Source organism: Cupressus sempervirens, chromosome 5 (genome assembly GCF_028749045.1).
Source record: "Cupressus sempervirens isolate cs-2001-9-10 chromosome 5, ASM2874904v1, whole genome shotgun sequence".
Taxonomy (NCBI): Eukaryota; Viridiplantae; Streptophyta; class Pinopsida; order Cupressales; family Cupressaceae; genus Cupressus; species Cupressus sempervirens.
Genome location: NC_143122.1, coordinates 508,627,709 through 508,644,257, shown reverse-complemented (window position 1 = coordinate 508,644,257; position 16,549 = coordinate 508,627,709). Strand labels below are relative to the sequence as shown.

The following is a 16,549-nucleotide window of genomic DNA, read 5'->3' as shown; positions in this document are numbered from 1 at the left end:
CACTCCATCTGTGACAAGTCATCAACATAAACAACCTTACTCTAATACCATTCTAATGCAGTACATGGTAGGTGAATCTCCAAAGGAGATGACCAAGCCCCTAACAAATACAACACAACAGAAATAAACAAGATATTTCAATTGTCTTTATTGTTGGTTTTTCTAACAATAAGGAAAATTCAAACTTTAAAGCTTTCAATTCTTGAAGGTTCAATGTGCATACATCCAATTCATAGAATTCCTAAAGTGAAGGATGAAAAATTACTATTTGCATTGTTGGCTAATTAAATCAGACTCACGTATAGATTTTTACCTTCACATTCAAGTTTCATCGTTATTATTTTATAGTAAATTTTATCATAAAGATTGGTAAGATAAATCTTATTGGTTGCAAGTCTATGTACAAGTTCTATAACTACCTTGGTGTTATCATTAGATATGCTTATATGATGTATTACACTTTTGTAAAATATGACGTTTTCTATATTCAACAACAAATCCAATTTTAGGATCCTCACTTTGAATCCAATTCAATATTTACAATAGCCATGTTTTAATGATAAAGTCAAATGGATAGACTTTCATAGAAAATGTTCTTTTGTAATGACATCACATATATAGATATATTCATCAATGAATCATTTACCTTGCTTTATTTTTTGACCTAACAATCTCCCATGCACAAGGCATTAAAAGTTATCCCCCAATCATAACCCATCATAATCATTATATACATCTCCCAAATTGCAAAGAGCATTAGATATCAAATTGTTCCTATAGGGTCAAGGTTATCATTATCTATAGTAGAGATCTCACAATGTTGAATTCTTATTTGTATGCATGCTCCAAAACCCATGGCAAGGAAATGAGAGGACATGGAAAAAAACATAAAAGATAGAAGAGTTTCATGAACATTGTACATAATTATATTGGAGATGTGTATACCAAACAAACACTAACAAGGCACATGAATAGTTTTGCAAGAAGTCGTTAGATGCAATATTATTATAACATTCTTATTGAGATTTTTCATGAGTGTATGTTTGAATAACATCAAAGAAACTAGTAAACAAAGTGGAAAAATAATAAATGGAGCATTCCTCTCAAATAGAGGATAAGAAATATTTTAAGGCATGATTATTAATAGATCAAATTAATATTAACATGTGCACTAGACTACATAAGTATAATAATATTAATAAACTAACAATTAGAAGGGGGGGGGGGGGGGAGAGGAAAAACATGTAGTCCAAAATGGTAGAAACATTCACATTAAGCCCCTTGACATTTATACAAACGTGGATAATTTTTCTCATATTAAAATTAGCAAAACAAGGGTGTTGTCCCTTGCAACCGCATGAGCACATAAACAACAAACCAATGCAATAATTTACAAGAAGGCTCACAATAGACCATTAACAACACACTAGCAACATAGCTAATGACCCATATTAAGAGTGTTGGCAAAGTTGTACATCAACTATCAAAGGTTGGAGCAGATCAAGAGCAACAATTGGAAGAGGATCTACATGGCAAAGAGGGCCACACCAGTAACAAGAGATGGAATCTTGTCCATCGAATTAGAGACCAAACCAATAGGAGCGTCATCCTTTGGGGGAGCAAGAATCATCAACTTGTAAGGCATCATCATAAGAAAAATTAGATACCCAAACAATCAAGGTATCATTATTTGTGACCTTCCACCAAGAGGTGACACATTTACATTGTGAGAGAGAATAGTATGTAATCAAATGATTAGTAGAGATGCATTGTGTCCTCAACCATGAGAACATCCCTTGGAAGTAGTGTGGAGATGTTGATGTCATCCAAAATGCAAGCAAAAATAGAAGCTTGTCACAGTGACAACAAATTCCAGATTTAAAAAGAGCCCAATATAATTTGAATTTGAGTTTTAACATGTTTACATTATACTTTATATTATTTCAATGCTTGCTTCTTCTAATATATGGGATATGCACTTGATAAAGCTTTCAGTGTGCAAAAACTAAACTATTTGAGTTTTAATGGTTATGGGGAAAGAGAGATGTGGTCAATTAGAATAATAGGTTGGAACAGAGAAGTTATGAAATTCTTGAGAGTAACCGAGATACTTCTAAAACTTATTAATCATTATATGACTAAGATTTGATGTGATTTTTTTAAAAGATCAATGTAGAACTAACCATTACCAAAATGAAATTGTAGAAAGCATAAAGAAAATTAATTGCACAATATATATTCAAGAAAAACATTTGTAAATGAAAAAGAATTCAAAGATTATTTCATTATAAAACACACTTTTAACAAAATTATAAACATAACTTAAATATATCACTTTACACTTCCATGTGACCCATAATAATTCTTGCATAATGGTACAATTCACTATAACTTTCTAAATGAACTTAGTTTCCAATGAGGGACAAGCTCAAATAAATAAAGAATTAGGTGACAAACAAGATATGTGCAAAATTATTAGCCAATTTAGTATTATCTATCAAACTTGACCATTGACCATTAATTATTAAATGATATAAATTCTATAGAATATATAAAAGTCATTAACATTTTATTATTTTCTATTAGAACATTACATAAATGTTGTAATGATGTGAACATAATGACAATATGTTCTAACAAATTATCATGACTTAATAGATAAAAACCATTTGATTTTGCCTGCCAAATGATAATAACATTTTGCTCATAAGATTCACATAAAACTACGATTTACAGGTGACGAAACACTTTTTAAGTATTTCAAATCCCTTTATCTCATTTTACACACTCCCCTCCATCGATCCAAGGAGCATAAACCTGAAACCCTCCAAAAATTCTGCCGCCATCCTGATGAATGATCGGGAGTGTGATCCAAACTGCTAACGTTAAATATCACCAGTTACATCCGAAGTAATCTCAATCAGTGCCGTGGACTGGAAATATTATGTGCCTTGATAACATTTTCAGAATTGGTGTCTTACTTGGTATGGCTCGAAGCATTTAAAGACTAAGAACCAGTGTTCAAAGATAGAAAAGTACTTTATGCACCAAGGGACTACATATTTGAGATCAATGCTTGTAAGGGCATGTACTATGGAAGAGATATTTAGTAACCAACATGTAGTAATGCGTATGGACTAAATAACCAATCTAAGGCTAGTAAATATTAAAACATCGTTATGTACCCAGTCAAATTTGTAACAGAATGTCGTATACATCCAGTTTGTCATGATACGGCATTGCATCCTGAGGCAATTAGAATGAACTCACTCACGATTGTCAAGGCAATAACAATCTAAAAGGAGGATGAATCTTAATATGCCCAATTTATATGTTTCCCTACAGAACAAGGGCACGCGGTTCTCCGCTAAACAGTAAAGATATTCTGAATACTCCAATCGCAGAAGCTGCAAAGCCATTATAGTCAAAATTCAAAATATTCAAAAAACACTTTTCCTTGGAGTGGAATATTAGAGTACACATCATTTGTCATTGCCAAGCTTTTTATTTTGAGAAAATATTAAAATATTTTTCAAACACAATTCATTCTCATTTGTCTAGTACCATACAACCCCTCAACATAGAAATCCTCTGTTCACAGACGCGCTAGAGTCTGGTTAAAATAGAAGGAATAGCATTTGGTGTTAAGAAAATATAATATTCCATGTCCATGGAAAGTAGGGTGTCGGGTATGAATATATAATTTGGGGTAAAAGGTGGTAAACAATATAAACATTTTCATTTTATGTGCAGACTAAAAACTTGTAGCCTCGTCCCAATACATTCCTCTGCATGAAGGTGTTCCCCGCAAGTTTAGTGGATAAGCTTCCATGGCCGGATGAGCAATATGATAAATGATGTTGTAACGTGTGACCATCCAGAGGTAAGTGGACCTTATTTTTATCCAGAGCCAGAGCCTGGACGAAAGCCAACTCTGTGCATTGAATGAAGTACGCAAGAACAAGCCCATGCTAAACAAGATCGCATATAGATTCCATCCAGAGAGGATTCATTTTTATCCACTTAGCCATAACTTTTGATGTACACAGAAATAGGAAAAGAAGCAATACCCAGAATTAATTTCAAATTGCTGTACAGCATAAATTTGCATCACTAGAATTACAACACTTCAACTCTAAATCAACTGGCCAGTAAAATCCATAGCAGAATATATCAAATCATGATAACCGATCAGATGATGGAAATCCCCGTTTTTGAAACCATGCAGGCATGTGGAATCTTTCATATAACACAGGTCGCACATCTTTCTGTATGGCAAGATGCTTTAACAGTGGTAAGAGTACTTGCAAAAGCTGATCCAAATCACAAAGCAGCTCTTATGTAAGATCACATGGCAAAAGTTGAGTCCAACTAATATGAGACTTTTTCAATAAATACTAAATAGCTCTATTACATCACTATTGAGAGGCAATGCAACCACACACAGATTTACCTGTTGGTCATCTGTGTGTGCTCCGGTAAAAGGAACACAAGGTATGCCATTCATAGGTTGCAGCAAAAAACTGAAAGGATTGTTGTCAATAATAACTGTCCGACGAAGATCACGCGCAAGACAAGATAGATCTTTTACATGGTCTCGATATTTTCTGTTTAAATCAATAAATACTTTCAATTAAACAATTAACTATTTTGCCACAACAAATAATAAAAAAGCTCCAAATGGTCTTGATTGAAACCATTAATTGTTTTGCTACGGTATACAAATAAATCAATAATAAAAGCTGTGTAGCAAAAATATAAAACCATTTTTTTCAAAAAACAACCTTTGTGCGTCAGCAATAACCAACATTCATATAGACAAATAATATTTATTTAATGCCTGTAAGGTTACCAGAAGTAGCCTTGAAGAGGAAATTGGATAAATAAGTCAACATGCTGAAGAAATCGGATAAGTAGCCTTGCAGTAAACAGAAAAACATATGGATAAGAAAACTATTAATATTACCTACTAGCATTTTAAAGTTGCACAAACAAAATGGTTACAATGAAGGAATCTTATTGCTTTTCTTATACGAGAGTTAAGAAATGCCTATTGAAAAATTTTATTGGGAAAAAAACCATTAAAAGCTATTTAAAGCATGACTCATCCATATATGGTCAGAAATGTGGACAATCCAGCGAACTACTGCAAACTCAGCCTGCAGCTGAATGGCACGTGAAATAATCCAATCTCGTTTTCAAATCAGATCACTTAATTGTCCAGATGATGTCATTCATTTTTTGTTGTTTAAGTTAGCATAAACAGAAAGAAGCATCACTTGAAAGAGTAATTAATATTATGCAACTGCATTATTGCAGAAATGTTATGTGCAGTTGGAAGTAAATTTATCGGATGTATTTAAATAATGTTGCGAAATTATGGAGCATAGTGTCTTTATTTATTATTACGCTCTAGCTCCATTCAAAATGTGATCAGCTACTTGAACCAGCCATGAGCTGATTTGAGAGCTTCACCACTAGTGCCAAGAAGGCCATGGCCTCATCCCAAACATCATCCCTTGGTCCACAAGGAAAATGAAAGGCTTCCAAAGAAGACGTGCATTGTTTCCTTCGACAACATGCACATTATTTTAAAATCAGTACCCAAATTGCCTCCTGAGGAGAAAAAATGATTGTTATCTCAAGAAGGAAAAGGCTCCATGAATCTCTCTTTTAATTAATATAATGGAAAGTAGGATCTTCTTACAATGCAAATTCTGAAGAGGACCTTTCCCAGTGAATCTACAGATCCGGGAAATTAAAGAGAAGTAATCACTAAAAGAAAGGAAACAAGAAAAAATATTCAATGGAATGAAAACAAGAGCCAACCATAAATAAATCCACTCCACCTCCATTCAATCCATGATCAGCTACTTGAGCTACCCATGAGCTGGTTTTAGAGCTTCATCAATAGTACCAAGAACGGGCCATGGCCTCCTCCCAAACCCCATCCCTAGATCTCTACGAGGAAGATGAAAGACTTCCAAAGGAGACATGCATTGTTTCCTTCGACAACATGCACAATATTTTATAATCAATACCCAAATCGCCTCCTAAGGAGAAAATTTGAGTGTTATCTCAAGAGAAGGAAAAGGCTACATGAATCTCTCTTTTAATTGATATAATGGAAAATAGGATCTTCTTACAATGCAAATTTTCAACGGACCTTTCCCAGTGAATCTACAGATCCAGGAAATTAAAGAACAGTGATCACTAAAAGAAAGGAAACAAGAAAAAAGATTCAATGGAATGAGAACACAAGTCAACCATAAACAAATCCATTGATTATCATAAAACTGTGCAAATTCAGGCTTCTCACAAATTCAAGAAAAAAAATTAATGTGGTGAAGGCACATGTTCTCCCATATTGGAAAATTTCATAAATTCGGTAGATTCTAGAATCTAGCATAGGTCCTCAATAATGCCCAAAATTTAACTAGAAAGGGGAATTCAATACATCCAAAACCACAGTATAGAAAAAGAATGGAATGACAACTGAGATATAAGTTGTAACCTGAGATCAAAATAGCAGACTGTTGAGTTTCAATATGCATGCTGAATCGTCAAAGTAATAGGAAGAGCTAAATGGCAGAAGAAAAAGATAGCATTCATAACAAAGAAGTGGATCAAACCAAAGTGACAAACAATAGCTAAAACAAATGACATTGGTCTGTCAGACCACTGGTCACTTCTATGTGACATCTCTAATCAAGAACCATTCAGGAAAAACCTATTAAAATATGAAAATGTGTGACTTTCATCCTAAATTTAGACACAGTAGTCAAAAACAATTGTGCTCTTAAACTCCCAGCCTTCAAAGACATCGTCTGTTCAAGTTGACAAGAGATGAAATAACTGAAAATGGAGCGAAAGAGATGGATCGGATAAACATTTGGAAATATATTTGCTTGGAGAAAATGCATATAACTTGGGTTATTATAAAGTGAAATAACCAACTCTTGTTACTATCAAAATTTTTATTTATTTTTAACCTTACTTAAACCATCACAAGGTGGTAGCTCTAAAACCAAAATTGCACAATGTTGCACTGAATAAGAGAAGCTTATATTACAAGAGAAATCCCTTAACCCAAAACTAATCCTAAAGAGTTCATTCTAGATGCTCCTACCTATCATCCCTTTCTATGAATCAAATGTTCCATAAGCACATGCCAAATCACACAATCCACAGTGAGTCCAACCCCTGTTTGCTATAAAAAAATTTCCCTTTCCCTTTCACTTCCAATGGTTTAGTAATCAAACATATTTTCAAACACTTTGCTTGCATTAAGGAGCTATGATGTTTCTACTGTAGTTTTTCTTTCAGTTTGGCATATGTTTGAAACTCACATTTATAAAGCATATGATATGTGGGAAAATAAACTACTTCGCTCAGAAAAGTAGAACATTTATTGACTAAATAATACAAATAATCATTTGTACCCAACTGATTAATCGATATCCTTAACTACTAAATAACTAATTAAAATTACACGGGCAATGAAATAACCAGCAGACCTTACATTAGTAAGCACAAGTCTGAAAGTGTCAATGAATGACAATGTTTTTGCCTAGAAGACTCAAATTCAAATATGTCTGCAAACTGTGTTGCAGCGACTCAGAAATTCCAAACAGCACTTGAAATAAACAAGGGAGACTTGATGTATAAAAGATTGGTTGCCATAAACTCTCCACTCTTCAAATCCTCCAATGAAAATGTTCACAAGCAGCGTCAAATTGCTGTCAAACTCCCCTCTTCTCGCTGTGCTAGAGCTTGAGGGAATGTACAGCAGAAAAATAAGGCTACAATGTGTCCTTCTAAACTCATGCCTGTTTAGGGTAAAATACTACAATGCTACAGCAGAAGGTTCTAGCTCAAAACTACCTCCAATCTCTTGTATATCTTCCAGCATCAACCAAAATAAAGAGCCATGTGATGGATGCTCATGCACTGATAAAGAGATACATAAATCTGCAAGTAAAATATAAAAGAACTCCATGTCTAGAGTTAAAAACTCCAGATACCTAGGGCAGAATGTCATGTCCCCTTTCCTAGCCAATGAGTTTTGTTGCGCCATTGGCCCATTGCCTTGGTCCCATGGGCAAACCAGGTTTCCTATTCGATTAGAGCAGTTTTTGGCCTAGGCAATTTCAGTTGTGGGCTAATTGGGGTTGTTTCAGTGGGCTTTCAGACAATTATTATTTTTAGTAAGTCAGCACGCTCATCATTCTTTGCATTTCAAGGTTGAAGTGACTTGTCGAGACCTTTCCGGCAAGCTATCACACATGCATATTAGAGTCCATCTTATTAGAGTTTTCAATGCCTAAAGATGTAACTGGTTTATTTAAGTGACTTTCGCTCTTGGAGAGTTATACTTGAAAGCTTCTGCTTTCAACAGGCAAGAGGACAGAGAACCTCAAGCTTGGATAGTGGACGGAAACCCATTGTTGGTTGGAAATATTTCGAGTTTAATATTGTATTTCAGGTTCATCTTTTCTATGCCAATAGTGGCATGTTGTGATGGTTAAGTTGTTGCATTGTTATCCTTGCCATCAAGGTTCAAATCTCATGGGGATGAGGTCCCCCGTTTGTGGCCTCACTGGTTCATAGCTACAGGTCAAAGCGTTTACCCCTCTTAAAAAAAACAAAGGTTCATCTTTTCTATTATCCAATCTTCTTGTAGTTACTGTATCTGCGATTGAATTTCTTGGTCGTTATGCTGAAGAACTTCAATAAAATATTATTTTTAAAACTGTATTTCTGCTGGAGGCTTATGGCAATAATATTTTGAAGTTTCTTTAATCTGCCTATTGTTGGGGTTTTGTTGGTGAAATCTGAAAAATCATTGCATGAATATATTTGTTTTAGATTTTTGAGTTTTTGTTTAGGGTTTTTAGAAGATATCCAGTTAGGGATATTACAGTGATATCAAAGCATCTAACCTGCCATCCTATTGGGTATAGTCAAAAGTTTAATAAGAGACATATTTACAGGAAAAAAATATTACTCGTGGTCAATTGATTTGTGAGTTCAGTTATTCTGGTATTAACAGTAATTGAGGGTACCGTGTAGTGGAGTTGAAGATTGTTCTGGCCAATTTCAAGCCACAATAGACTCGAGAATCTAAGCACTACCAAAACCAGCAAAAGTTACAAATTAAACAAGAAGAGAAAGTAAATAAGGTTGGTGCTCTTATGCTTGGACTTACGTGGTAACTGTTGCAGGTCGATAAAGTCGAGCAGCAATCTTGTTTTCTGTGTCTATCTTGTCAACAAGAGGTCTAGCATAGCCTTTAAGGTCAAATTTCAATAGCCACCAAAGCAAGAAAAGGTAAATACTATGTAAATCATCTCCAGGTTAATAAATTCAGAGAACGCAGCAAAGACAAATTTAGTGGTTGAGATTTAAACCTTCAAGACCAGCGGTGAATAGGACAAGTTCTGCAAACTCACTGGCCTCTGATAAGAATTCTTGCAGGCCAGGTCGTTCATAGACAGTCACATGGTTTACTTTTTGTCTTCCTTCATCTTCCTAATATTGAAGAAGTTGAAATACAATCAGTAGAGCACAGAACATAAAATAAATACTCCCACAAATTATAGCAATTAACTTATGATTTTGAAACGAGTTAGAAATTGCACCAACAAATCCCAGATTTACCTTATCGACGGAAACACATTGAAGCTCAAACCATCTGATTCCTGCTTGTGTAGCTTGATTATGGATGAAGGAAGGCAAACTTGAAGATTCATATGCACATACCAATGTCTCATCCAGATCAAGAACTACCTGCAGTAAGTATATGTTTTCAAGTTCTCTCAAATTAAATAATCAAGAGCAATTACAACCTTTAAAATCTGAAAAAGTTCAACTGCCAAAATGCAAATCAAAGTTGATGCTCTGGATTCTTTCTGGAGGCAGCTCACAGAGAGATAATATTTTACAAAACAAAACATAATCTAAGAGTGTTGACGATAGCCATTTCCTTTGTTTTTAATTACCAAACATGAAAGAATCTAATTTTACAAGGCAGTTCTCCTTGACAAGTGCAATAGCTTTCATTATTAACAAATATTGTTAACTTATTCTCTAATGCCACTTACACTTGTCTACTGAAACAAATGCAAAACGGGTTATTTTCCTTGATATATAATGGATAGGATGAAACAGCTACAAGAAACACAAATGTTTAAGCAATGGATACATGGATGAAACTTTTGGATACAGAAACACATCACAAGTTCATACTGGTTTTTGATTTGCTAGTGTTACCTTATTTTGCATTACTACCATTCTTCTTATGAAGAACTTGTTGGTGCATTAACCATCCTAAGCATATTTCAAGATTATACTACAAGAAGGGTACGCCAGCTTACAATACTCTGTGCATGATGATTTATCAATCATCATACATCATACAACAGATTTCTCCTCCTGGCCCCAATTGTCCCTCCAGCCCTCAATTTTCCATTTGGCCTGCTGTAGCCAACAGCATCAATGCAATGGATAACGACTTTCCAATACATTTGTTTTAAAGAACACCATCAATTGAGCAAATAGCAGTGGCTAAAACTAACATTTAGGTTTAGAGTTTAAGTTCATATTTATAGTATCCACATTCTATCATTTCTCAACAGCAAGAAGACACGTCATTTTCTCTGCTTGCACATTTAAAGCTGCCCTAGAAGGAAAGGATTTAAGGTAGAGAAGCTTTTAGTGCAGAACACAAATCAACATAAGAGGTCTTAAAATTTTCCAGAATAGGAGCTGCACCAGCGAGGTTTACTGAGACTTTGGAGTTCCCAGCTACAATCTACTAAGGTCTTCCGATCACCTTGACTTCTCACAACCATCTCTCAAAAAGCGCTACTAGGGGCATTTAATGCAATGAAAAGTTAACGAAAGAGTAAGCATCCACATAATATTATTCATTACTTTATGTCTAACTTTTACATCATTGTAACTTATGCCTCTTGCTTAATTATGGCACTCCAGTCTTCACAACTCTTGCTTGCAACCCCGTGCCAACCCTTTACAAACAACTCTTGCTTATAGCACCGGCAGCACTCACAGACAAAATATTCTAGCTAACTAATTCCTCAAAAAGTGACAATTTATTTCTACCCACAATGCCAAATTCAATTGAATGGCTACCTTCTTCCACAGTTCACAACCAAGTAAAAAATAGTATTCAAACTTCTAAATACCATCCGGATAATGATAGTACTAAATGCTAAAATAAATCCAAACCAATCAAGAATTGTTATGTAAGATTCTTTCAATCTATGCAAAGAACCCCCCATAAGCCAAAGTTACGCCAATAGTGAGCACCAGAGCCTACGTACCATGAAAACGGCTACAGAATAAAAGAAAATTTGTGGCAATGGTTATTCAAAATGCTGGTTCTAGATAAAATAAATTGTAGTCAAATTGAACAAATGTTTTTTTCATGTTACTAATCAAAAAATGTAAATAAAAATTATTGTTGTGTATGGTTTAAAACACAATTTTAATGGACACAATTGAAGCATTTTACAGATAATGTATTGAAATTGTAACTGACCCCACAATTGCCTTGATATAATTGAAATTGAAGGTATGTTTATGAACAATTCCAAACAAACCCATCCATAAAAAATCATGCTCTAGGCTCCACAAGTGAATCAAACTCAATGCAAAATAATTAATCAATCATACCAAGTGCACCTAGGCTTCTCACCAATTCAGTAACATAGAATTCCCTACTTAGAAGATCATATTATAATGACCTAGTTTAGGCTAAACACATATTTGGTGAACCTACATGAATCTATACCAAATTTTAATAAGGGAATTTTAACTTTCATTATCTAATTTTCTACATCTTTTGTACGCATTTTACCACACTTGTTGGCTCTTATGATTCTCCTAACTAGCACAACCTCTTTAGATTTTAAAATGATTGCACCTTCTTTCCTTCCACTTGCACCTTTTCAGTAATATCTGAGTGTAATTTTTTACAATGTCAACCAAGATGATTTAGTCAATGCAATATACTTGGCAATGACACTAACATTCCAAATAACTACAAAGAATCATACATTATTGGCCAACACAATTGTATTCAGAAAACTCAAAAGAATTGAACATCGTCATCTGTCAACCAAGAAGATTCATGTGCCATTGGCCAAGCCAAAATGTGAAATCAACATCAACTTAAAAAAAAGAAAACTATTGCTAACTAATGAACTGTGAACTTTGTATGGTGGATAGCCATTGTATTTTAATGTTAGATGTTTCAACGAATCCTACATATCCCATGTTTTGTTGTGAAAAATAACCTTGAGCAAAAAAATGTGAGTAGCCTTTGCTAAATGCTTAATCTTTGTCTTCTTTTCAATCTAATGGCTACCATTCATTATGATGGAAGCTTTCCATAGATTCCTGCTAACATCAATGTTTGCATTAGGGGATGTGATGGAGGCTGGAGCCCAAAGTTTTGTAAATTAGGGCCTCCATTTGAGCACCGTCTCTAATATTTTAGCCTACAAATAATTTTATATTTTTTTTTTTATTAGGACAAGATTTATTGATCTTCGCAAATAGCTAGTCAAGTTATGCATTCTCCTATATCCTTAGGTCACATCTTCATAATCTCAAGATCACATACAAAGCAATATTTTACATAAGCCAATTATAAAGGCGTCACAATTCTTTAAACTCAACTTATTCTGTGTAACTTATCTATAATAGCATAAAAATAGGAATATATTTAGTCAACTTGTCAACCACAATGAAAATACTATCCTTACCTTGTACTCTCATTAGACCTGTGATGAAATCCATGAACAAATACTCATTTTTGCTCAAAAATCAGCAATGGTTGTAACAAACTAGCAAGATGCATATGCTCAGATTTGTTCTACTGACAAGTCAAACATTCCTTGATATGCTTAATGACATCATCCTTAAGGTCCTTCCAAGAGAACCTCTCTTTGATCTGCCTAATGGTCTTAAAATAACCCAAATGACCTACTAATGGTGTATCATGAAAGGTCTTCGTAATCTTTTTCTTAAGTTTAGATTCAAGTACTAAATATATCATATTCTTATAGTAAATCACATCATCAATTACTCGATACTTGTCATCTTGAATCTGCCCATCTATAAGCTCACAAGAAAAAGTATATTTGGAATAGTCAACTAAAAGTTGAGACTTTTAATCAGCTGAAATAGATATAGAGCAACAAGTAGCAGTAGGTGGTCTCCTGGAAAGTGCATCAGCCACAACATACTTTTTGCCTTTGACAGACTCGACGTCCAAATCATAAGCGTGTACCTTACCCATTTTTGTTGTTGCTCATTTAACTCCTTCCGCTACCACAAATAATGCAAATTGTTGTGTCCTCACTACAAGCCTCCCACACACTAGGTACTATCGGAATTTTGCAAATACCATATAATGGCCAACATCTACTTGTCATACACAATAGGGTGTCTATCTTGCATGAGCACTACACCAATACCCTCACTTAAAGCTGTAAATGTTTCAGGATCTCTGATAGAGCAATATTCTGATAATATGCCTGAAGATTTAATGTGAATAACTGAGATTTGAACTTAATATTGGAGGGACAGATTTGAACAATTAAATAAACAAAACTGGTATATAATAATATCTGCTATTGTATAATTGCACAGACTTATTATGAATCAAAGACTGCAGAAGTTGTGTTTGATTGTTGCTGAAGGTATTGAACATTGTCGTGAATTGGTGTATTTCCCAACAACAAGGATCAGCAAATATAGGAGACTCAAGAGTCATGTCATGTAGAGACATGACTCTACATGGCTATTGCCACGTAGGGTCATGTCCTTACGTGACATGGCTCACACACGGTTTGTGAGTGCCGTCAAACATGATTATAATCAGAGATATCAAATTTCCACAATCCATCATAATTGTTATCATATGTTTCTGGATTTGATTGTGTTTTCTTTTGCATCAACGTTTCAGATCACACTCCGTGATCCGTCATCAAGAAGAATAGCAAGAGATGTATAGCAGATATATATATGACTTCTTGCATCTACTAACCTTTTGTTCTTATTTTGTTTGGTTTTTATTTTATTTTTTATTTATTCTCATTTATTATTTTGTTTTACTTTTTTGGTTTTGGTTTGTAGGTTTGGTTCTTTTTATTGATTCGTGTGGTTATTTTGTTCTTCTCTATTAGTTGACTTGGATTTGTTGTTTCCTTCTCTCTCTTTTCTTCATGACTAGATTGTTCTTTTTAATTTCCTGATTTAATTATTTTTCATTTTGTGGCCCTTACTCCTCGGTTCTTGTGCCTCGTTATATTTTCTCCTATTTATATTTAGAGTGAGTCTAGAGCTGCAACACATTCTCTCCTATACATCTCTTGCTATACATCTTGATGATGGATCACCGAGTGTGATCCGAAATGTTGATGCAAAAAAACACACAATCAAATCCAAAACTAGTGATAACAATGATTATAATCATTTGATACTTCATGAGCACAGTTGACATGTTATCCAGTAAAACGAAATATAATCAATTTTGATAGTAAATCACCGATTTGATATATAATAATTATTTATATAAGCATACATGTATATGCAGTTTTATATATATATGTGTGTGTGTGTAAACAATGCAACTATATATATATATATATATATAGAGAGACACACACAATATGATTGACAATAAGCTTCAATTCGACAAAAGCTACAGATTTAACAAAAGCATCACATTCCAGAACAAATGCCCAAGAGAAATCTCGAAGTGCTAACATTGAACAAGGACTCGACCTTTTTAAGCTTGTCAAATATCACTTCTGCCTCATTTGACCACATAAATGCTCCCTTCCGAGTAAGACATGTGAGTGGAGTTAAAAAGTTGAGGAAACCCCTTAACAAAACTCTTGTAGTACAAATAAAGTCTAAGGAAAACTCTATAATCATAAACATCTCTCAGTGTTTCAGAGTCCAAAATTGCTGGTCTCTTTTCCTAATGCAACTTAACCCCGTTAGCCCCTATCACATGTCCAAGATATAGGATCTATATCAAAGCAAACTTGCATTTGGATTCCTTAGCAAATAATGGCTGCTCCTCCATGATGCTCAGTACCTCATCCAAATGTTGTAGGTGTCTTTCCCAAGTTTTGGTGAGCATCAAGATATCATTAAAGATCAACAAATTAAACTTATGCAACTACTTATTAAAGATGCGACTCATACATGGATAAAATGTAGCAGGTGTGTTGGTGAGACCAAGGGGCATCACCCATAGCTCATAGTGTTTGTAGTGGCATCTAAATGTTGTCTTATGCACATCCTCTTCATGAACACGAATCTGATGGTATCTCGATCAAAGATCTATCTTCAAGAAGTAAACCACCCTTGCAATTCATCCAACAACTCATCAATTCGTGGAATATGATACCTATTTTTATTGGTTCTCTTATTCAAAGCACAGCAGTAGATGCAAATCCGTCGAGTTCCATCCTTAACCAAGACAATTAAAGAAGCAAATGGACTAGAGTTGGGCCTAATGTGTCCCATAGCAACTCCTTAATTGTTGTCTTGATGTCCTCTGTAGAATGTCTCAAATGGCGGTAAGGAGTGGTAATAACTAGATTCGCAACCTCCTCTAACTCTATCACATGCTCAAATCCACAATCAAGCAATTTAATTGAAGGAATCTCTTCAAAAACCCCTTTGTACTTATCTAGCATAGACTGTACGTCATATGATGTTGCTGCCCAATATTAGAAGTGCATTTGGTAGATATAAAACACTGAGATGCTCGTTCAATATCACCATCTCTCATAATAGCCTCCATCTGATGAGCTAAAACAATCCTAGAACCACCTTTTGGTATAACCTTGAGAATTACCTATTAGACCATCTCTCATGAACTCCAACTATTTTTTATTATGATCAATCGTGTACCTGCCAATATTTGAAGCCACTGTAAACCCAATATTGCATACAATCCATCAACCTCAATGATACAAAAATCAGCCACTAAAGTATTAACACCCAATTGGATTCTAAGTTAAGAAATCTTTCCAGATCAATTCAGAAGATCGTCACCTACAACCTTACAATCAAATTTAGGGACTAATAAAGTTAAGTGTGTCCCCTATATCCAAAAGACAACCAATTCGCTGCCCTTTGACATGTAATGTTCCCATCATACAATAGATAATTAATCAAACCTTTGTGTATGGGTCAATTGATTTAGTATATCTCGGGCTCATTTTTATTTAATTGTTTCCATAGGTGTGACCGTCGGCTATCTTTGTAAACCCTTGGAAAGTTCTTATGTAAGGTATTTAAGCATGGCATGTAGCTAGTAGTTGGTATGCAATTTGGGTTATTTCTTTGTATTGCGAATTCCTATTGCAGTTCAATATTGTTTGCCATTTCGGAAGTGAAAAATCTTCCCTACTTGGTTCTTATGGTTTCGATGGGAATCAACCCTCACCCTATTCTATTCATTGTATTTATTTGCTTCAGATCTGGCAAATTTGAAACA

At 34.5% G+C, this 16,549-nt stretch overlaps 1 protein-coding gene across 1 annotated transcript in view; it reads right to left on the bottom strand.

The window, feature by feature from the left end:
* Nucleotides 1-3,485: 3,485 nt before the first annotated feature.
* LOC149556940 (Haloacid dehalogenase-like hydrolase (HAD) superfamily protein) overlaps nucleotides 3,486-16,549 on the bottom strand; it is a 52,430-nt gene continuing 39,366 nt past the window's right edge. Inside the window, exons 2-6 of the mRNA XM_089831575.1 lie at nucleotides 9,661-9,789; nucleotides 9,411-9,531; nucleotides 9,209-9,290; nucleotides 4,454-4,607; nucleotides 3,486-4,313 (exon numbers count right to left, since the gene is read on the bottom strand). Coding sequence (XP_089687701.1) covers nucleotides 4,179-4,313; nucleotides 4,454-4,607; nucleotides 9,209-9,290; nucleotides 9,411-9,531; nucleotides 9,661-9,789 — 621 coding nt within the window. The 3' untranslated portion in view covers nucleotides 3,486-4,178. The remainder of the gene's footprint in view (nucleotides 4,314-4,453; nucleotides 4,608-9,208; nucleotides 9,291-9,410; nucleotides 9,532-9,660; nucleotides 9,790-16,549) is intronic.